The sequence below is a fragment of the Gopherus flavomarginatus genome, chromosome 1 (assembly GCF_025201925.1).
Source record: "Gopherus flavomarginatus isolate rGopFla2 chromosome 1, rGopFla2.mat.asm, whole genome shotgun sequence".
Lineage (NCBI taxonomy): Eukaryota > Metazoa > Chordata > Testudines > Testudinidae > Gopherus > Gopherus flavomarginatus.
In genome coordinates this window covers 177,881,448-177,904,661 of record NC_066617.1, presented here as the reverse complement: position 1 = coordinate 177,904,661, position 23,214 = coordinate 177,881,448, and the positions used below count along the sequence as shown (strand labels likewise).

Below are 23,214 nucleotides of genomic sequence, written 5' to 3'. Positions count from 1 at the left end.
GCCCCTACCCCAGCCCTGAGCCCCTTCATGCACCCCAAAGCCCTCATCCCCAGCCCCACCTCAGAGCTCACACCCCCTGCCAGAGCCCTCACCCCCTCCGGTACCCCAACCCTAGCCTGGTGAAAGTGAGTGAGGGTGGAGGAAAGTAACCAACCAAGGGAGGGGAGATGGAGTGAGTGGGGGTGGGGCCTTGGGAAGGGGCAGGGGTAAGGGCAAGGGTGTTTGGTTTTGTGTGATTAGAAAATAGCAACCCTAAATGAATATGGACTTCAGGTTTGAGGCCACTGTGCTCTGGGGATTCCCCACTACTGGAACTTGAAAGTTGACTGCTTGCCTTAAAAGCCAAAGCTCTCTGAGATTTAAACAGATGCAACATGCCTCAGTGGTAAGGAAGCCAGACTGATCATCAAGGGAGTGGCATTTTCATTTCTTCTTAAAAGTTTGGGTTTGGTTTATAGGTTAGGTTTGAGCATAGTTCCAAATTTAGGACAGTCCTTTTGTAAGATAAGGGAAAGAAACTGATTTTTAATTAATAGTTGTAATGCTTGTATTTGGAAGATTAATTTGCAAACACACATTACAAGAGAGGAGATACTATGCTTATCAATACTATCTAATGTATTGCAGTGGGATGGGGGAGAAAAGGAAAACTATAGCAAGTGAGGATCTGAGAGGAGGGTATTATCTTCGAATCTATGTATCTTGGGCAATTTAGGGTGCTTGGTGTCTTGCACACATTGCTGAGATTAGTTAAAATGAAAATGTCCTTTAATTAAATAAATAACCTTACTTAGTCTGCTGTCATTAGTTGACTCTCCTTCATTAAATGCACAGATGAATCAGCTTTCAAAATTATGAATGTTTGTGTACTGTGCAATGTGACCAGGTACCTCTTCCACCTCGCCAGGGTCAGTGAGTCCCCTCTCCCCACTCCCCTCTCTGGCAGTGGGAGGCTTGGAATAAATCAAATCCACTCCAGACAGTATTTGTTTTCCCACTTGGGGTTTAGTTCTGAATATTTTGAGGTAGGCCTCAGGACAGGCCCAAAGAGTACTCCTCCATCAAACAAAAGAAACAAATCACATCACAGACAAAGGGAAATACCTCTTCCTATGCCCTCTCTGGGTGTGGACTGGGGTGAGGTGTGTGGCTTTGTTATTCACCTGGAATGCCAGTCTTTCCCCTAAAGAGGCAGTGTCATAAACAGTTAAGGATTAATGTCTCTTTTACCTGTAAAGGGTTACAAGCAGTGAACCTGGAACACCTGACCAGAGGACCAATCAGAAGACAAGATACTTTCAAATCTCGGTGGAGGGAAGTCCTTGTTTTGTGTTGTTTGTTTTTCCGTTGTTCTCTCTGGGTTCTGAGAGTGACCAGACGTACCTACAGGCTCTCTAATTTTCTGTTCAAGTAGTAAGTACAAGTAGAAAGGCGGTTTAGTCTTTTTGATTGTTTTCTTTATTTGCAAATGTGTATTTTGCTGGAAGGATTTTAATTTGTATTTGTGCTGGGGGGAAGGTTTCTCTCTAGTGTCTATAAGCTGAAAGACCCTGTAACATTTACCATCTTGATTACAGACAAAACTTTTACTTTTTTCTTTTTTTTTATTAAAAGCTTTTCTTTTTTAAGACCTGATTGATTTTTTCCCCTTGTTGAGCCTCAAGGGAATTGAGTCTGTACTCACCAGGGAATTGGCGGGAGAAAGGGAGAGAGAAGGGAGGGAGGAAGGTGGAATTCCTCTGTTTTAGATTCACAGAGCTTGAATCTCTATTACCTCTTGGGGAGGGGAAAAGAGGAGGGGGGAAGGTGCATTCCTCTCTGTTTTAAGATTCAAGGAGTTTGAATCACAGTGATCTTCCAGGGTAACCCAGGGAGGGAAAGCCTGGGAGAGGCAACGGTGGGGGAAAGGGTTTACTTTCCTTGTGTAAGATCCAGGGGGTCTGGGTCTTGGGGTCCTCTGGGAAGGTTTTGGGGGGACCAGAGTGTACCAGGCACTGCAAGTCCTGGTTGGTGGCAGCACTACAAGATCTAAGCTGGAAATTAAGCTTAGGGGGATTCATGCTGGTACCCCATCTTTTGAACACTAAGGTTCAGAGTAGGGGTTATACCATGACAGGCAGTCAGGTAGCTCCTCCCATAGGGAGACAGGCAGCCTTCCACCCTGGAGAAGCTTTCTCCCTACTACCACTAGCTCTGCAGCAGCATGTCTCTCCTCTTCTCTCACCTGAGGAGGGGTTTTTGAAGGTCTCAGGCAGCCCTTAATTGGACTCAGAAGTCCCTAGTTGACATGAGATAACCTCTTTTCATCAGCTTATAGGGAAACGGACCTTTATCATTCTGGGGCTGATATACTTGCAGTCTACCACTCTCTTACAGCTGTCCAGCCTGACTTTGTCATGGTATATTTCAGGAACATAAGATGCGTGTGTGTGTGTGTCTCTCTCTTTCATATGTATGTATTTTTTTAGTCTGCTGTCTATTTCATATAAGCCTCTGTGGTGTTTAAGGTATTGGCTTTGACCTAGCAAACCCTAAAGAGTTTGGAACTCTCTCTCTCCCTGTGTCATATGAAAGCAACATGAGGAAGACTGATCTTGCATTTAAGACCATGGACTGGGATTCAAGTGATCTGGGTTCAGTTCCCAGTTCTGATACTCACTTCCTTTCTGTGTGAGCATGGGCAAGTCACTTATTTTATAGATGGGAAACTGCAGCATGGGGATGAGGATAATGTTTACTTTCTCCCACCCTTGTTGATCTTGTCTCTTTAGATTGCAAGCTCTTTGGGGCAAGAACTGTCTTACTATGTATTTTGGGGCCCCAATGGAGATAGGGGCATTTAGCTTCTACTGAAATACAAGTAATAGCACTAAAGCTAACAATTCTCTGGTTTAAGAGCAGGGGCTGATGGTAAGATGTCTTCCATGAAGGTCTTTTCTGGAGTTCACTTTCCACATTGATTCATCAGAGCTCCCATATGTTGACTTTCAGAGACTAAGTTATCCATTTTTTCAGGTTTTGGAGAAGGGCTGGGTTGAGGGATGTGGTGGTAACATACAGGGTAACATTTTTGGAGGAGCACTTGCTATGGTGGGGGATATTCTTATATTTTGGATTTTTATCCTTTGCCTGCATGTAAGAACCCCCAGAGCAGTAGAAAGAAACTCTTCTAAATATGAAGAAATATAATGTTGTGAAGTTCTTCCAGATCTTACCACATGAAAGGCTCTTTATAAATGTAAAAATGTATTATGATTTAGATATAAACTCTCTCTGTACTTCTTTGCATCTTCCCAAAAGCATTTCAAAGTTTAGACTTAAGAAATCTACAGGAAGTAACTATTTTTAATGAAGCAAACTGATTTCTTTTTTAAATTTGATACTGGCAGTCATTTGCTTTGGTAATTATTAACAAGAATTCCAATGAAATATCTACAATGCTTTCAGATGCTGATTATTATTTAAAATCCTGTCAAAAGGCATTTTTAAATAATAAACCAAATCTGCAGTGAGAAAGAAAGCTGGAAAATAATATACTCAGAAAACAGCTGCAGAAAATAATGACTAGCACATTCCCAAACATTTTGCTTAAAAATATATTTGGTACAGTTTGAACATCATTGCTCCATAATAACCTCATAATTTTGGTGATCTCAGCTTCTAACATAGTACTGTAAGTGCATATCAAGAATAGCTCATTAGATCCTACAGCTGTGCAGAGAAAGGTAATTGTTGGAGGATTTCAGTATTTGAAATTGGGTTTCACCCTGATTTTGAACAAGTCCGCAAAAATTTCAAAGTTCTCCACAAAACAGAATGGAGCCCCACCTCAGAGATACAGACAATCTGCCTTGGAAGTTCATGGGTCACCAACTCAGAGGCAGTCTGGCAGGTGGCTGACAATGAGCCAGTGAGGTGAGCTGTTAGGAAACCAGGTGGAAGCATGGCTGGCAGAGACATTTTGAAACCTGCCTGCGTTTCCCAAGGAACTTTGTCTGTGAAACAGATCGTCAACATCTGATGAAAAATTGTTACATCAGAATTTTTCTGACTAGTTCTAGTAGATGCATCATAGTGTTATCCAATCGTGATGGAAGAGAGGATGAGTGAATGTTTGGGACTAGGGGAGAGAAAATGGGAACTCCTGAGTTTCCTAGTGTAGTGAACAGAAAGCAAATAGAGGGTAGAGGAAAAATACAGGGGAATTGTCAAAATGAAAGGCAAAAAATACATAAAAGCACTTCAGTAATGGCTCAATTATGCATTTAAGGTAAAACTCTCTTCCCTCCAGGCACCTCATCTTTTCCTGTATTGACTATTACCACTCTTCCCCACCCCTGCCTTCCTCTCAGAAACCTCAACCTTGCCCTGGTCCATTCAAAATACAGTTGCTAACATCATCACCTTTGCCGTTATTCTGATTACATCACCCCATCTTTGAATCCCTCTGCTGGCTCCCTCTTCCTCACTGCATCATCACATTCAAGCTTCACACTTGCTTTTCAAGCCATTGACCACTCTGCCCCTCCCTGCTCATCTGCTTCTATATCATACTCCTCAGTGTTGCCAAGTTTGACCCTCTGCTTATACACTTTCCCACAAATATCTTCACACTTTCTTCCACCTCGCCCCTTATACTTGGAATGCCCATTCCACATTACTTCACAAGGCCACTTAGCCTCTCCTCCTCCAAATCTCACTTCAAGACCTACTTTTACCATGATGGCAACTAATAATGGTGAGATGGACAGTCAGTGTGGCTTGTTGATATTTATAAATGTAAGACAAATTTTAAATAATTCACATAGCTATCCTGAAATAGTAGGTTCCCTGCTGGTTTTGAGGGGTCTCTTATTGGAGGTTAGGCTTAAAGTGAGTGCATTTTCACAAGCTGTGGAGAGTGCCAGAGCCCTCTGCTGATGTTGGCAGAAGATCCCATATGACCTTGGGGGCAGCCCTTTCTTCCTTCCACCTCACTGATTAAAATCAAATTCAAATGCAAACAATTTCCCATGCTTTCTACATCCCTTTCTTAATATTCATAGGGTGACCTTAGGGGAAAAAGGTTAGTGCTGAGACAGTTCACCAGTGAACTGTTTTCTAATTCAATTTGTTAAATGCAAGTAACCATTGTGACAGACCCAGACCAGTGGGGCACAGGAGTCTGGTCCTATTGGCATCCAGGAGGTGGGCGGCCAAACCCCGCTCACTTCTAAAGGACCTCCCCCCAGCCTAAGGGGAGGATCCACAGGTCTGTGACACCAAGTGATTTCGTGGGACAACTAATGAAAAAACAGGATCGGGAGTGAGGTCATAGGGCTAAACAAAGGGAACCTGATGGGGACACTGAGCAGAGAACCCTGGACAACGCCCACTGCTCCTCGAAGGCCTCAAGGGAGCCAGTGGACGATGCCCAGAGGAACTCTGCCCGGATGCGTGAACAGATGGAGGAACGGAAATAGGCCCTACAGTCGCAGGAAATCCCGTCGGCCAACCTCCTCTCCCTGGTGTTGTAGATGGCTAGTTAGGCCAAGGCTAAGAAGAGGTTGATAAGGAGATCCTGTGACTTCGTGGGGCCATGGATGGGGAATGGATAGATGAACAGGTGAGCAGAAAAGTGCAACCAAAAATGCAGTAAGATATTCAAGAGGAGCCAGAACCTGGCGCACTCTAAATAAATGTGTGCCAAGGTCTCCGTTATGCCGCAAAAGGGGCAAGTGTTGGGGACAGGGGTGAACTGCGCCAAGTACATGCCCGTGCTCACGGCCCCGTGAAGGAGCCGCCAAATGACCTCCCTGGCAGGCCTTGGGACCAGGGCAGAGTATAAGCTGACCCACCAGGGCTTCTCACCCTTGAGAGGTGGCAGGAGGACCTGCCACTAGGTATCGGGGCAGGACGCGAGGGTGAGGTAGCGGAGATTGTGGAGCACGAATGTGTACAGATGTTTCCGTGGCGCGGTCTGGAACAGAACAGGCTGCAGATCGTGCAGCCGGCTCGCAGTGAAAGGGTGAGGGGGCCGATTGGGTCCATGGGGTAGGGGCCCCATAAAAAGGTCCACGGGGCCTGGGGTGGAGGGTGGGCGGGGCATGCCCTCTTGCAGGACCTGGTCGAGGTAAGCCCGAGCAGCAGGCAGTAAAGCGGCCTTCACCTCCTGAAGTATGCGCCGGGGAGTACGAGGTCTGGAGAGCCCCATGCGCTGAGCGAGCGTCAGGGGATCCAGCCAGTCTCCCCGGTTGTAGTCCAGGAGGTCTCCGACCCTGGTGACTCCCGCCAAGACCAGCCTCTGGCGCACCGCAGGGGACTCCGCCACCTGCACACGAAGCTGGGGATTGTGTAGCAGGGGCTCCGCAAAGAGGTCGGCCCCCACGGTGGCCGCCATGGACCTGGTCGTTGAAAAGAGCTTCCAGGTCCGGAGGAGGTCTTGGTAGAAGACCGGCAGCCCGGAGAGGTCTCGCAGAAGACCTCTCAGATGGAGGTAAAAGAGCTGCGGTTGTATCGGAGCCCTCAGAAGCGGCGGAGGAAGGCGTGTGCTAATACGCTCCACGTCGTACCACCTGCACCATACAGGAGCCTCTGCAGAGCCTGGAGGCGGAAGACATGGATCTGAGTGCGTAGGCACTTCAGGCCCTGCCCCCCTTCCTCCAGGGGCAGGTGGAGAACCCCTGCAGAGACCCAGTGCGTCCCTGGCCAAAAGAATTCCAGAATCGCTGTCCGGAGGTTGGCCAGGAAATCCGGGGCTGGGACCAGGGTGTTGAGCCGGCACCAGAGCATGGACAGGACCAGTTGATTAAGCACCAGTGCCCTCCCCCGAAGGGAGAGGCACTGGAGTAGTCCTGTCCATTTCCGGAGCCGCTCTGTCACCCTGCCCTCCAAACCGTGCCAGTTCTCCGGCGGAAACGGATGCGTGGCAGAAAGATGTACGCCGAGATAGAGCAGTGGACCCACGCTCCACCGGATGCCTGAAGCGTGGATGGGAGGGAGCTTGCCTGCCACCGGCCCCGACCACCAGGCCAGAGCTCTTGACCCAGTTGACCCGGGCGGAGGAGGCCGCCGAGTACACAGCCTGGCAAGCCTCCACCCGCGCCAAGTCACTCGGGTCCTGGACCATGAAGAGCACATCATCAGCGTACACCGACAGGACCAGCCGCAGCTCCAGCTCCCGAAGCACCAACCCCGTCAGCCTCTTGCGGAGGAGACAGAGGAAGGGCTCGATCGCCAGAGCGTACAGCTGACCCAAGAGGGGGCACCCCTGCCGTACTCCCCGCCTGAAGCTGACCGGCTCGGCAGGGTCCAGTTGAGCCTGACCAGACACTCCGCAGAAGTGTACAGCACCTGGAGAAAACCCACAAACCGGGGTCTGACGCCAAATGCTCGCAGAGGGCCCAGGAGATACCCGTGATCTACCCTGTCGAACGCCTTCTCCTGATCCAGGGACAAGAGGGCGAACGACAGACCATCCCTACACCCTAATTCCAGAAGGTCCTGGACCAGATACAAGTTATCGAAGATCGTGTGGCCTGGGATGGTGTAGGTCTGGTCTGGATGGACCACGTCCGCCAGCACGGACAGTAGCCGCATCGAGATGGCCTTCGCAATGATTTTGTAGTCCATGCTGAGGAGCAAGACGGAACGCCAATTCCGTAAGTTGCGGAGGTCCCCTCTCTTTGGCAATAAGGCGAGCACAGCTCACATGCACGAGAGAGGGAGGACCCCGCTCTGCAAAGACTCGGTCCAGACGGTGACCAGGTCTGGGCTGATGACATCCCAGAACACGCGGTAGAACTCCACGGTCAGCCCGTCCATGCCTGGAGATTTATTGGTGGGCATGCGACGGAGGGCTTCCGAGAACTCGGCTAGAGTGAGAGGCAACTCTAGCCGGTCCCGGTCACCCGTGCTGACCGTCGGGAGTCTATCCCATAACACTCTGCAAGCATTAGGATCGGTCGGATCTGGGGAGAAAAGAGTCGCGTAGAAGGCCCTGGCCCTCTCTCACATCTTCGCCGGATCCGTCTTCCGCCAGGAGGCAGGTGATGTGCTTCTTGGCCCCCCTCCTTTTCTCCAGGGCGTAGAAGAAGCGGGAGCCATGATCCATCTCCCGAAGGAGGCAGATGCGGGATCGAACAAAAGCACCCCGAGCCCGATGGTCTTCGAGGGCCCAGAGCTCCTCCCGCTTCTCCCGGCACGCTCAGCAGACGGATGGATCCTCCAGGCTGGCGGCCAGACGCCTCTCCAGCTCCAAGACTTCCTGCTCCAACTGCTCTATCACTGCATCCCTCCGTTGGCTCGTGCCCCGGGTGTAGTCACGGCAGAAGAGCCGGGCGCGCACCTTCCACAGATCCCACCACCGCCGCACCGAGGAAAAGGCACGCCTCTGCCCCCGCCAGGCCAGCCAGAACTCCCGGAAGGACGCCATGAAGCCCGCATCCTCCGGCAAACTATTATTAAAGTGCCAATAGGCCGGCCCCGGCCTCTCTGTGCAGAGAGAGGACGTCACGGTGGTGATCCGAAAAGGGGTCCGGCCTAACGCTGGAGGAGTGGGCCCGTGAAAGGTGGAAACGCGACAGGTAAATGCGGTCCAGCCGGGAGTGGCACGACCGATGGGCCTCCACCTGGACGAAGGTGAACGTCGAGATGTCGTTCGGGTGGTGGTCACGCCAGATGTCCACCAAGGAGTGCCATTCGACGATCTCCCAGAGGACGTCCGCAGCGGCCGGGCACTGCTCGGTCCCCGAGCGGTCTCATTCCTCGAGGGTGGTGTTAAAGTCCCCTCCCAGGACCAGGCACTCATGAGGATCCAGGGAGCCGAGGAAGTGGCTAAAGTAGGCCCCATCCCCCCACTCCAGCCACCATCTAGATTCAGCGGCCGGATCCGTATGGGTCTCCTTCAGGAAAACCACAGAGTACCCCCCCTCCTGGAGGAAGGAGAGCACCTGGCTCCTGCGGAGACCCATCCTACAGCCCTGGGTGTTTAAAGTGGCAAAGATGAAGGGCGCCATGAGGAGGACTGGGGAGGATCCTCGCCGGCAGACAAGCCCACGGCCTCCGGCAGGCCGCACAGCAATCCGTGACCTACCCCGTAGGTGAGTAAAGAGTCACGGAAGAGGCGGACCCGCCGGTAGGCCGCAGCGGCCTGCTTCCCGGTCCTCTTACCCTCCCCCATGAGGGCCCTCACGGCCCAGAGGACCTGATGGAAATCCCCCCACCGCCAGAGCGCAAGCTGGACTTTGTTCCGGGAGCCACGGACGTCCTCAAGGAACTCCCGCAGCTCCTCCGTCAGCGCATGGGAGGACGGGGTCACTGATCGATAACTGTCTCCCAGTGGGGCCCCTGTCACAGCCCCGTGGCCCACCAAGGTGGGCAGGCAGGGGGCAGACCCCCGACGTGGCATCCGATGGGCCGACGCCACGCGACCTGCCCCGCTCCCCGGTTCAACAAGGGGTGGCGGAAGGAGAACAGCAGCCCCTAGTGGGTCGGGACAAGGAAAAACCACTGAAGCCGCTCCCTGGGGGGGGGGGGTATTCCCAGGGACAGCACTAGCATCACAGGAGGTGGGGGGGGACAAGGACAGAGCTGACAGGAGTAGGGCGGGGATCAGGGAGAGAATCGGGGAAGGGGGCAGAGGCAGGGTCCTGAGCCTCTATAGTTGAGCCACTGGACGGTGGCCCCTCCTGGTTAGGCTCAGGGATCTGGGAAGTAGGAAGGGGACCCCTAACGATGCCGGGCTCAGCCACTGTGGTACGTGCGGCAGCCCCGGCATCCAGAGATAGATGTTCGTCAATGGGGTCCCTGCTTAGGAAGGAGGGCAGGTCCTCCACACCCAAGAGGGACACCCCCTGGGAACCGGGTCTTGGCAGCGGGGCACTGGCTGTCGCCCCAATGGGCTCGGCGGCCGTCAGCAGGGTGCCACCCGCAGCCAGGCTGATAGAAGATTCCAGGGGACTATTAGAGGTGGGAGCAGAAGCAGCGGTTAGGGGAAGGGAACTCGGGGATAGGGGGGCCGTGGTGAGGTCGCCCAGATCGAGGCCCACTGACAGAGGGCCGTCCTCCCACTGTGTGACCGGGGTCAGACCCAGGGCCTTGATCTCCTTGTAGATGGAAGGGAGATCACCGTCCACCACCCCAGGGCCCCCCTCGCCAGCATCCGAGGCGACACCCACCTCAGCGCTCACAGAGGCTTCGAGGGGGAAGAGGGCGAGAGAGGCTCCCTCGGGGGCTTCCACGGGAAGGGACCCCGGAGGAGGGGCGGTGTTACTTTCCAGTGCTGCCACGATGTCCCCAGCTGGCACCACAGAACGGGAGTCATCAGGGGGCAAGGCAGAAGGCTCGTCATCGGTGTCCCCCTTCCTGCTCTTCTGGGGGGCCTCTGAATCCGAAGGATGTAACAAGGCTCGAGCCTTCCGCTTGCCCCGCTTCTCCTGCCCTAAAGACCAGCCCTCCATGGCATCATCCGGGGCTGGCTAACAGGGGTCGGCTCGGGGGGCAAAGGCAATGGCTCAGGGACTTGGGGAGGCAGTGGTGGGACAGCAGAAATGGGGGAGGATTCCCCCTGGGACGAGCCCCCTCCCACGTCCGGCGGTATCTCCGCCACACCCTCCTCCACAGTGGTGGACCGAGAAGGAGGAGGAGGGGCAGCTTCGGATGCCGGGCAGCCAGGGGTACCGGTGATGACAGGGCCGGCGCCTTGCCGGGACTCGGGGGTCCCGCACACTCCTTCGTGCTGGGCCAAGGGGCAGTCCCTCCGGACGTGCTCCATTGCCCGGCAGAGGTAGCACCGGGCCTCCCCTGGTGAATAATGCACCCGGTAGTGGGCTCCCTGGTAGGGGACCAGAAAGGACCCCTCGAGCGCCTCTCCGCCACGCGCCGCCGGCGGCAGTTGAAGCTGCACTTGCCGGCGGAACGAGAGAACATGACGGAGGGCAGGGTCCTTGCAGCCCAAGGGGAGAGGGCTGATGACAGAGATGGGGCACCCCAGGGCAGAATGGGCAGGCAGAAGGGCGGCATTGGGCAGGAAGGGAGGGACGGAGGTCAGGATTAAGCGGACCCTCAGGTCTTCCAACGGCTCCAGGGGGACGAACACGCCCTCCACCGCCAGGCCCGTCTCTACCGCCTCCTGGGCGGCGGTCTCTGATGCCAGGAAGAAGACCACCTTCCTGTACGTTTTGGAGGCCGCCATGATGGTCGTGGGCCCCACCACCCTCGCCAACGCCCGCACGTAGGTCTCCACATGGGGCGAGGCGGGCACCAGGAGGCAACGGACGCCGTGCTTCCTAGTCAAGGTGGGAAAGGGGCCCCAGCCGCTGTGGATGGTAGCGAAAGCGGCGTTCGGAGGAGCAGCGGCAGGTGGGGGGGCTGCCGCCACCTGGGCGTACGCCCTGGGGGCCAGGGGAGGGACACCTGCAGAGCTGGTGGAGGGAATAGCGGGGAGGGATGCCGCAGCCAGTAGTGGGGCTGCGGCAGCGGGGACAGTCTCCGCCATGGAGGGCCTGGCCTTTCTAGCGGGGCCCTTACCCTTCTTCCCACCCCGAACCTTCCCACCGGCTGGGGGGGCTCCCCCCAAATTGGAAGGGGCGAGGGACGTGGCAGCAGTGGAGGTCTCCCCAGTACTCGCCGCCGCTAGTGCCCCAGCAGGAGCGGTGGTAGGTGGATCGGCAGCAGCGGCCGAGGTAGAGGCTCGGGCAGTGGACACGGGGGCAGATGGAGGAGGGGCAGTGGGAGCATCGCGAGGGGTCTCCCCCGCCACGTCCCCCGCCATAACGAGAGCGGGGAGGGGGTCAAACAGCGAGGGGAGGGGAAGGAGAGGAGGCGGCCACCCCTCCCCACGAGGCTGCAGGCAGGGGAGGAGGGCGCCAGAAAGGGAAGGCTAAAGGGGCATGGGGAGCAACCAAGGACCTAGGAGCAGGGGAGGTTCAGGGCACCGACGCAGAGGGGAGTTCCGGCTCCTCTAGTTGCACTAGGGGATCAGGGGGGACAACGGCAGAGGGGGGTGCAGTGAACAAGGGGAAACCAAATGGGGAAAGGCACAAGTGCATGGGAGGGGGCATGGGCGCACGAGGGGAGGGACCAATCAGGTCCGGGGGAGCACAGGGTGGGGGGGAAAAGGGCGAGCTGGGAATAGGGTAGAGGCATCACAGGGACAGCTGCAGGGCTGGGGCAGAACTATCAGGGCCACAGAGGGAAATAGGCGGGGCGGACAAATGTGGCAAAGGAAAGGGGTCAGTCCAGGGGGAGCGGGGTGGTGGTGCGCCCACAGGCACTTGTGCAAAAGTCAGTGCTTGGCTGCTGCTGCTGCAGGCCCAAACGATGGAAGCAGGCGTGGTGAGCTAGGTGAGCAGCTCAGTCCCAGAGGCAGAAGTCCAAAGCAGAAGGAAAAGAGCCAGCGGGGATGGTGGAGGGGGTAACAATGGTGGTGGGGGAAAAAGGGAACACAGATGGACCAGGGGCAGGCTCCACGCCACACCCCGGTGCCCCAGCAGACACAGTCCAAACCCCCACCACAATAGCACAGTTCGAAAAAGACTCAGTCCAGGAATGCCCCCTCCACAGTGGTCTTCACGCGACCTCCAGTAGCGGGTGGTCCCCTTCTCCTTCCTCTCCTCCTCCGGGCACCAACAGCTCCCCAGCAACAGCCACAGTAGCACCAGCAGCTCCAGGTGGTGGTGGTCTGGTGCCCATGCAGGAGGGACCCCGCTCAGATGGTATCCTCAGCAACAAGAACCGGGGTCCCTCACTTCCCCTCTCTCTGGGAAGCAGGCCAGCAGCCATCCCCCCAAGGGCTGTAGGTGGGGTAATCAGCAGCAACTGAGGGGGGAGGGGGATCTACCAGCAAACAGACAGCAGAGAAAGGGGTGGGTGGTGGTGTCTAGCCCAGCCAGGGGAGCAGCTGGAGCAGGAACAGCAGCAGCAGCGAGGGCCCAGTGCCCAGCAGGAACAGCAGCAGCAGCCCTCTCCCTCCTTCCTCTACAGCAAAGCGGTAGAAGGAAGACCCACTACTGGCCACAGGAGAAGCAGGCTTCTTTCCCTGAGTGACCAGAGCAGGGGCTGCACTAGAGTAATCAGGAACCTGCTAGAACCAATTAAGGCAGACAGGCTAATTAGAACACCTGCAGCCAATCAAGGCAGGCTAATCAGGACACCTGGGTTTAAAAAGGAGCTCACTCCACTCAGGGAGGGGGGAGCCAGAGGAGAGAAAGTGTGTGAGGAGCTGGGAGCAAGCATTGCAAGGAGCTGAGAGGGAGAGGGAGAGGGAGAGGGTGTGCTGCTGGAAGACTAAAGAGTACAAGCGTTATCAGACACCAGGAGGAAGGTTCTGTGGTGAGGAGAAAGAAGGCGTTTGGAGGAGGCCATGGGGAAGTAGCCCAGGGAGTTGTAGCTGTCAGGCAGCTGTTACAGGAGGCACTATAGACAGCTGCAATCCACAGGGCCCTGGGCTGGAACCTGGAGTAGAGGGCGGGCCCGGGTTCCCCCCAAAGCCCCCAACTCCTGATCAGACACAGGAAGAGTTGACCCAGACTGTGGGGAAGATCACTGAGATGAGCAAATCTGCCAATAAGCGCAGGACCCACCAAAGGAGAGGAGGAACTTTGTCACACCATAAATAATTATAAATCAATTACCAACCCTGCTGTATACTTCCCCAAGCAAAAAATTATAACAAAGTATTTCTGAAAGTGATTGAGCAAAATGAACAGCTTCCATAAGGCAAGGCATTTGTGTTTCAATTTATCTTTTCCTTCATAATAGCACCATTTGAAATACATTTTGCTAAATATGGGAACTGCTCTTGTAGAAGAAATCAATTATATTCTTAAGTTTAAATCTTCCTTTTTCCAGTTATGCTCTAACGTATCACTGTACCTAAGAAATGTACCCTGGGGAAAATGCTTCTATTCTTCACTAAAAATCCATGAATAACATTATGTAAAAATTAATTTATGATAAATGATTTAAAATCTTAACCTAGTATGGTTTCTTATTCAAATGTCATCCGAAAATGACACCTCACCCGCAGAAAGGAGTCAAGGGATCCATTCTCCATATATTCAACCACAATCATTACTGGTCTGCCTGCAAAGACAGAAAAGAAACACATTAGGATTATAGCTATATTAAGGGCTTGTTATATTTCCAGCTGTTACAAAGAGATTATTTTCATTACTTAAATATGTAGCTCATTTTCAAAATCTTCCTCTGCAGCACAAATGCATATCGTTGTTCTGTTATTCCTAAGCAATGTTTTCAATCAATATTTTCTTTATTTGAGGCACTGAAGTAACTGATTACATACAGTTCATTTTGGCAGTGTTTTCTTTAAAACAGTCAAACTAGAGTCCTCAGTTCCAAACAGTTACCATTATTGTACCTGTCAATGGGAGCAGTAGTATCTTTAACATGAATGTGCCGTAATTACAGCTATATGTTATAAAGAATACTTCTGAAAACACTCAAGGCAAAAAAAAAAAAAAAAAGGAAATTGATAAACCATCTCCAAAAGAAACCAAAATCTGCCACGGATCTGCCTTTGGTGGAGCTTCTAAACCTTCATTTCTGTGAAACATGGCCAATGTATTTTTATCCACAGATATGCTGATGCAGTATGGTCCTAGGCCACCAAAGCACTGAATTCAGTGCTTAATTTTTTCAAATCAATGGAACTATTCATGTGTTTAAAGTGAAGCATGTGCTTAAATGCTTTACTGGATTGGGGGCTATCTGAGTCTCTTACGTACTTCATTCCGCTTGACTAATGCATATTTTCTAGTTGGTTCTGTATTATGCTTAGAAGAACCAGCTCAGAAACTGATTAACATTATATGGTTTTTACCAACATGTCCAACTTGCGCAGTTTTATATTTTATCACTGTATGTACCTAAATGGCATCTTACTGATGGTATCCAGGCATGAGCTGTCACTCCAGAACTGCCTAGCAGGAGCAGGTCCAATTTATCCACTAATTGGGGCCCGCAGTGAGATGTTTCAGAATGGTTAGTACTACACAGGGTCAGGGCCGGCTCCAGCTTTTTTGCCGCCTCAAGCAGCGAAGGGAAAAAAAAAAGAAAAACCCAATTGAGATGCCACTGAAATGCCGCCGAAGAGGAAGAGAGGGCGTGAAGGACCCGCCGCCGAAGACCTGGACGTGCCGACCCTTTCTATTGGGCGCCCCTGCTTCCTTCGCTGGTGCCTGGAGCCGGCCCTGCACAGGGTCAACTAATAGATGCAAGACTAATGTAATGAACGAGCACATATGCAAGACTGTTGTTTTATCCACTTTTTCCTCCTGCCCAATCTCTTTTTGTGTCAATGCCTGTAGCTGGAAGGGTCTATGTAAAACAGAACTTTTAACAACAGGTGCCTTCATGACTCATCCCTTTCTCTCTAAACAGTCCCAATAATTTCAATTCCTTTGCAAGTCCTTATGTAAAAGTCTTTCCCTGCATATCTTTTAGTTTTCAGTTGGCTGTCCCTGGACTCATTCCTATTTCTGCAATACATTTTTTTTCAGATGGGATAATGAGACGGTAACACAGTAATCAGGGTGACTTGCCTAATGGCATTATAATATTTCCACTCCTATTTTCTATCCCACTCTTTATACACACTAACTTTCTGCATATTTTTTGACTGACTGTGGACATTGTGGACAGCTCAATAAAATACATAGGCCACTGATACTCAGGTCTTTCTCCTGAGTTGATATCGTTCTCATTTCTTAATTAACTGTATAGAAGTAGTTCAAGCTATTCCTTCAAATGTGCATTTACCTGCCCTCGTCAACACTGAATTTCATTTGCCCTTGTGCTGCCCATTGACCTAGCTTTGTCAAGTTTTTCTGAAGTTCCTCACAGTATTCTCTAGCCATGAAAAACAAAAATTTGTCTGCAAATCTTTCTACCTCTTTGTTCTCCTTTTTAGATCATCAATAAATATAACAGTTCTGTTACTAATGCAAATCCCACTTTTATTCTTTTGCTATGTTGAAAATTGATTTTTTATTTTCTGATAAAAATCCCCTGTCATCACAGATCTCTCTCTCTCCATTGTATCCCCATCTCTTAGAAAGGCCTCTTTAATGTGTGAGGAATTATCAGACCCAGAGCCGCAGCGAGCGCCCTCCGTACCCTCCGACCGGAGGGGGCCCCGCAAGGAAAGGGGCCCCTAAAAGTGGCAAAAAAATGTAAGGTATAGCTAGGTAAGCGACATTTATTGACGCTATTGCACAATCCATGTCAGTTTTATTGACAAAACCGTGAAGTCATTATGATACATCATAATGCTATTGGCTACATCAGTTGTCTGTCGGTCAGTTTCGAATTTTAGTTGGACCCATTCAAAGAATGTGTATTTGCGTTCATAATGGCGGTCGGCGGATAAATGTTATTAATTTAGTTGTTTAGTTTTTTATTGTTTCCAACGCAGAAGCGTGCTTTGTGATGTCTAAGAGAATGTATAAGAGCGGAGCTAGTAAACGAAAGGCAGCAAAAGATGCCGAGAAGGAACTTGAGAAAATTCCAAAGTTATCAACGTATTTTGCGCTGCAATCCAACGTACAGGTACAGGCACATGAAACGGACAGCGCTAGCAGCGACGAATCGTATCCAGAAGTATCCAGAAGTGCTTCAAGTGAGGTCGAAGGTGAAGCCAGTTGTTCTACCAAACAAACTGTGACAGATATTCCAGCTGTTGCCGGAAAAGGAGTATCTGAATCTGAACCACTGACTGATGATCCAGGAGACTGGCCGTCTATAATATCGGACAGACAAGTGTGTGACATTGTTTTGCACGTGGCCCACCGCAGCAGAATGAAAGTTATGAATTTCCATTTAACGAGGAAAGACGGAGGTTCACAAGTACTCATTTCTATCAAACCATGGCAAATGGCGAGAAAATAAGACGTTCATGGTTAATGTACTCAGTTCAGAAAGATGCCATTTTTTGTTTTGGTTGTAAATTATTTGGCACTGGCGACATACCGCTACGTCGTGGAACATCTGCTTGGAAAGCACTGTCAAAAAGACTTCAGCAGCATGAAACAGGCAAAGGTCATCAAGACTGTATGGTGAAATGGTTTGACCTTCGGTCAGGCATAGTAAACCGTACATCTATTGACCAACTCGAATTGCAGGCTTTTCTGAAAGAAAGAGATTTCTGGCGAAATGTTGTCAAAAGCATGGTTGATGTTGTTATTTTCTTGTCCGAAAGAAACTTGGCATTTTGAGGAAGTAATGAAAAGCTCAGCGATCCTTCGAATGGCAACTTTTTGGGACTGTTTGAATTGCTTGCAAAGTATGATACTGTCCTCAGCAAACTTTTACAGAGGATTAAGAAGGCAGAGACACATGTTCAGTACCTCAGTCCACAGATCCAAAATGAGCTGATTCAACTTGTTGCCAGTAACATTCAAGAGGCCAACACAGCGCAGTTTAAAAAAGCAAAATATTATTCAGTTATTTTGGATTGTACTCCCGAGGTGTCACATGAAGAATAGATGTCTGTGGTGTTATGCTTTGTTGAATGCAACAGTGAAGATGGTATCAATATTCGTGAAGCATTTGTTGGTTTTCTTAATGTTCATGATACAACTGGCGAGGGCTTATTGGAAGCGTTTCTTGAAAAGGCAAACATCTTTGGAATAGACACTGCTGACATGAGAGGCCAAGCTTCTGATAACGGCGCAAATATGAGAGGAAAGAATAAAGGAGTTCAAGCCCGCCTGCTAGAAATAAATGACCGTGCCTCGTATGTACCATGTGGAGCTCACACTTGGAATCTTGTGATCTCAGACGCAGCAAAGTCATCAAAATATGCCGTTGACTTTTTCGGTCTGATTAACAGAATATACGTTATCTCATAGACTCATAGACTCTAGGACTGGAAGGGACCTCGACAGGTCATCGAGTCCAGTCCCCTGCCCTCATGGCAGGACCAAATATTGTCTAAACCATCCCTGATAGACATTTATCTAACCTATCTTTTCTTCTTCACCTTCATGTTGGGATATACTTCAAGAACATATGCCAATATCTATTAAAGGGTTATCGGACACTTGTTGGGAGTCGAGAATTGATGCTGTGAAGCCATTGCGTTATCACCGTGAAGAATTGTGCAATGCTTTGTCATCTTTGCGAGAATATGCGCTCGAAAAGAAAGATGGTAATACAGCAACAGAAGCCGGTGCGCTTTTAGACCATGTTACTGTGTGGCCTTTTGTTCTGACTGTGTACACGTGGTACAATATACTATTTCACGTCAATAAAACCAGCAAATTAATTCAGTCACCAGATGTGTCAATTGACGTACTGCAGGCAGAAGTCGGTGCTACAATGAAGGTTTTGGAAGACTATCGAAATACAGGATATAACTCTGTGGTCACAAATGCACGTGAAATAGCAGAGCATATGGGTATTGAGCAGGTGTTTCCAGAAACCAGGGTGCGACGTAAGAAGAGAATGTTTGATTATGAATGTACTGATGATTCGAGTCGTCTTTCTGCCGAAGAAAAATTCAAATCGCAGTTCTTTCTTGTTCTCACTGATCAGGCTATATCTTCTGTTTCGTTGCGATTTGACCAACTTGTGGAGCGGTATAAGTTGTTTGGATTTCTGTACAATGCTAACAGCCTGAAGCAGTGTCACAGAGAAAATGAACTGGAGAATCACAGCAAACATTTTGAAAGAAAAATGGGAGACATTGATGCCAACGAACTCATAATGGAATTGAATCGTTTTATTTATGTCATCGAGAAAGAGAGAGGACTTGTCACGGCAAACAATTTTTTAACGTACATATACAAGAACAGCCTTCAGGAGATATATCCGAATCTTTGCATGTGCATCAGAATTCTTCTGACCACACCAGTTACTGTCGCTGGTGCTGAAAGGAGCTTCAGCAGAATGAAACTGATCAAGAATATCCTGCGCTCAACCATGACAGATGACAGGCTTTCTGCGCTTGCAGTTATCTCAATCAAAAACAAGATTGCCAGATCTCTGGACTATGATGCATTGATTAACCAGTTTGCGGAAAACAAGGCTCGAAAGAAGTGCTTTGCGTAAATAGGGAATACATGTACACTGTAGGCCTATGTATACATAATATGAACCCTGTATATTGTATAAAATAAATACCACGTTCCAGTTTCTGCATTGTAAGGGGCCCTGGACATATGTTCGGAGGGGGCCACGTTCTTGTTGCTACGGCCCTGATCAGACCGTCTTTTGTCCATTGAGTGGTGGGTCCCATCTCTGAGTTTATCGAACTCAATTTGTTTTTGATCTTATACCTCCACTAATTATTACTGTGGGTTTTACTCTGACTGGGTGCTATGAGGACATAAGTTTTATCTTGAAATTAGAAACTAGTGAGGGTTATTAATTTATTATTATTATTATTTAATATTTTCTTCACCTCTTGCTGTGTGGTAAATCCAGGACAAACAGCTAGAAGGGGAGGGGGTAGTAATTAGTCCCAGGGTAAAAGGCCTCTCCCTATCCACCGAGGAGTGATAACCATGGGAAAATAAGGTTCAGCTGGAAGAGGGGTTACCAGGGAACTATTTAGGTTCAGTTGGCTCCAACTGCTTGAGACCTTTTTAAACCCTCCCCTGTATGGAAGGGGGAGGGAGAGAGAGAGAAGGAAAAGAAAAGCAAAGCAAAGCAGGGAAGCTGCCAGTAGGCTAGATGCCACAAGACACTGAACCCTTCCAGGAAGGAAGGCTGCACTCCCTCTCCAGAAGGGAAGGAAAACAAGCACAAGGGACTGACTGAGGAAAGGAATAGCCGGACCCTGTGCTACCTACAAGGATTTACCTTGCCCAAGCCTGTGTCTCCAAGGCTAAAAAAGACTGAGCCTGCTGAGGAGAAAAACGTACTTTTCCACAGCCGCTAATGACAACTAACTGAGCAGCCTACTATACTTAGTGTCGAACTCTCAAGCAGCCCAAACTCAGTCGGTCTGAATTTGGCTCATATAAAAACTGGCTCTACCTCTCCCTCCCAGGCAGGGAGAGACCAGAAATAACTTCCACAATGTAGACAAAAGCACCTGGCAATATTGTAAGTGTACAGCTGGCCTATGGATGCTTATTGCTGCATTTGGTTTGACATGAGTTATCCAGCAACTTCTCTTTTTCAGTATAAGTACCAAAAAAAGAAGTGCATGGAAAATTTCCCATTTGAAGGGAATGATGATGTGGCATATCCAGCTATGAAATGGAGACCTCTAGTTTAGCATGAGCTCTTCCTCTGTACTATTCAGCCATTTTGTAGAGTTCTAGTCTTTCCAGGTTTTATTCCACTCTCATCTCCATAATATCTGAAAGCCTTTGAGAAGTATATGAAGCAATGTGACTAACATCTGCCCCATGTGATTTTTCCCAATTCCTGTCCTAGTGTAAAATTGTGAGTATTATTTTTTAATTATTCGATGTCTTCTGTGTGTGTGATAGTGAGTGGGAGGGGGGCATCTCCCCACCTGGTGTTTGCAGTCTGTGATAGCAGCCCTGCCTGGTGGCTATAGGGTAGGGAAACCCAGGCCCTCCCACTCCATCAGGTTCTGATCCAGAAGCCTTCTTGAGCAGCGTAATGCAGGAGTCCGCTACCTGTGCTCTGGCTAACTCTCTTCCCTGGGCCTCTTCCTACCTCTCTGACCCTCCCCTTCTGGCCCATTGTGGCTGGCAATTGTCCCTGGTCTATGGGTCTCAACAAGATAGAGTGTCTCGGTTTCATGCAGCAGACTTCTCCCTGGGAATACTTTCCTGGCGTAGTCTCTCTGGAGCAGCAAGTGTAGGCCTGCCTCTCTCCATCCACCCCCTGCTATGCTGAGGAGGCTCCCTTTTAAGTCCCTCTTTCAACTGAAGCATGCCCAGCAGCCTGTCAGGGCAGATATTCCTGGACCCAGAATTGCTCCTGCATTCTTAACTCTACAGTGTGGGGTTTAGTCACTGCATCACAGTACTATGAAAGACAAGGTCCAAGAAATGCACCAAGTTCTAGAAACAAAAGCGATCATGTTTTAGATGTTTTTTAGATCCTGTGACAGTTTGTTTCACAGCCATGGACTGGTCCCATTGAAAGCTCTGTTTCCTGCACAAATGGGATTTACCCTTGCCACGGACAGCTCCCTAGATTCTGAGGAGCAGAGCTGTCTATCATAGTCCTCATCCCAGAGTTTCAGATTTCTTTGGTATCCTGTGGACAGGCTATTGAGCTCTTTGAAGATAAGGACAGAAACCTTGAATTGGACTTGGTATTCCATGGGAAGCCAGTATAGGGAGCAGAGGAGATGCTGATATGCTTATGGTAGTCCGTGTTGCTTAGGAGACATGCTGCTGTAATAGTTGGAGTTTCCCAAGGACTGGTGATTTCATGCCCAGGTGTATTACATTGTTGTAGTCCAGCCAGAAAATGAAGGAATATGTTGCTGAGGCCATCTCATTGTCTGCCAGGATTAGATATCATCTTTTTGCCACCTGGAGATGTAGATAGTGTTTCTTGTGGACACAGCTAGGTGAGAGCTTAATGGCAATCAGGAAACCCAGGATCTATCTTAAACTGTGGACATAAGTGTCCAGTTGTGGGAGTGTACTTTCAACCAAACCAGATCACACAGTGGCTGCAAACTCCTCATTTTGACAACCAGCATCACTTGCACTGTGCTTCGGTTTAGCTGACTACCCAAGCCGTGATCAGTACTTTTGATTTCTTATATTAACTTGGAAATAGATTTCAATGACAGGGCATTTTAAAATTTGACAAATAAAAAACCTGCAGCTAGGAGACCCTTTTATTTTCTAAACTCACTGTTATTTAGTCACACCTTCTTCACCACAATTTTTATGTGTAAATGTACAAAGAGCAAAACATGTATTTTCAATCTAACCATTAATTTACGTAAAAAATATAAGATAATCTCTATGTGAAAGCATCAGTGTCCCTCTCCTCTGCTACAGGCTGCAGTGGGTATGGCAGTCATCTTGTTCTCAAACCCTTCATTGGAGCTGGTCAGAAAATTTTTGATGCAACATATTTTGTTGGAATCTGTGGATCTATCCAAATTGAAACATCGAGGAGACAGTTTGGTTTCAAGGAAGTTCTGATGGAAACCAGGCTAGAACACTCTCTGGCAGGAATGTTTCCAAACTTGTGTATACCACCCCTGGCTTCTAGGGTATGCAGCACCAGGGCAGTTTGGATGGTGGACAGTCCCAGAGCTGGGGTTCCATTCTCTTATGCAGAGACTCTAGAAATATTTCGGTTTTGTTTTGAATCAGAACAAAACCAAAGTCTGAAATATTGACATTCTCTGCAAAATGGAATTACCTTTTTCCATCCAGCTCTACTCTTCTCACAAGTAGGTATCTTAGACATTTAAAGGGATTGTACACAGGAAGAGGAAGGGCAATTTCATAGTTATATACACTACAGAAGTTCTCAGGCCTATCAACAGAGACAGAGAAGAGAGAAAGTACATGTCTGCCTACAAAAGGCCAACTGTGTTGATAGAAAAGCATACTTACTCCAGAGCAAAGCCACATAAAAGCTGCTATGTACCAGTTTGGAGTAGAAAGAGGGCTGAACAACCTGGGGAACCAGACACTGTAACAATGAAAAGTAAACTGTTTGACTGAATCTTCAATCCAAACAGCAATGCCAACACATATACCTCAAGAAATATAAAATATGTTTACTCCATTTCTCAGATCCTATTTGTGTCTTTTACAACCCTTAGATTCATAAAATCAAGCCAGCACAAAATACTTGATGTTTTTATAGTGCCACATTTTGTAGAAGCAGATTTCATTCTCGTATGTGCTTTGACAAGCTAAAGGGTAACTGCACCCATTTTGCTCAGTTCAACAGTCCAAACAATGATAAGCACTTTCCAATCTGAATTAACTATGAAATATATTTGAATATATAGGTAGGTTTCTGAAATAGATTTGAATTTCTTTGGGCTAAGAGGTACTTATTTTATAAACTTTCAAACTGCTAGATGTTTTCCTCTACATAACTTGAAATTATATGCAACAAAATTATATCCACCATTGAGGAAAACACAGTATTTCTCATTGTTATCCAATCATTCAGGGATACACATTCCACACAGGGTGTTGTCAACCTGAGTGGTAAGTTAGCATATCATCTAAATCAAAAGGCCCAAATGCTATGTGAAAAATAAAAAATAACTTTTAAAAACTCATATGTAGTTAGTTCCCTTTG

At 49.2% G+C, this 23,214-nt stretch overlaps 1 protein-coding gene across 6 annotated transcripts in view; it reads right to left on the bottom strand.

The window, feature by feature from the left end:
• EPHA6 (EPH receptor A6) overlaps positions 1-23,214 on the bottom strand; it is a 917,633-nt gene that overhangs the window by 114,065 nt on the left and 780,354 nt on the right. For all 6 annotated transcript variants that reach the window (XM_050957100.1, XM_050957118.1, XM_050957110.1 and 3 more), the window contains one exon: positions 14,003-14,064. In XM_050957100.1, the coding sequence (XP_050813057.1) occupies positions 14,003-14,064 (62 nt within the window). The remainder of the gene's footprint in view (positions 1-14,002; positions 14,065-23,214) is intronic.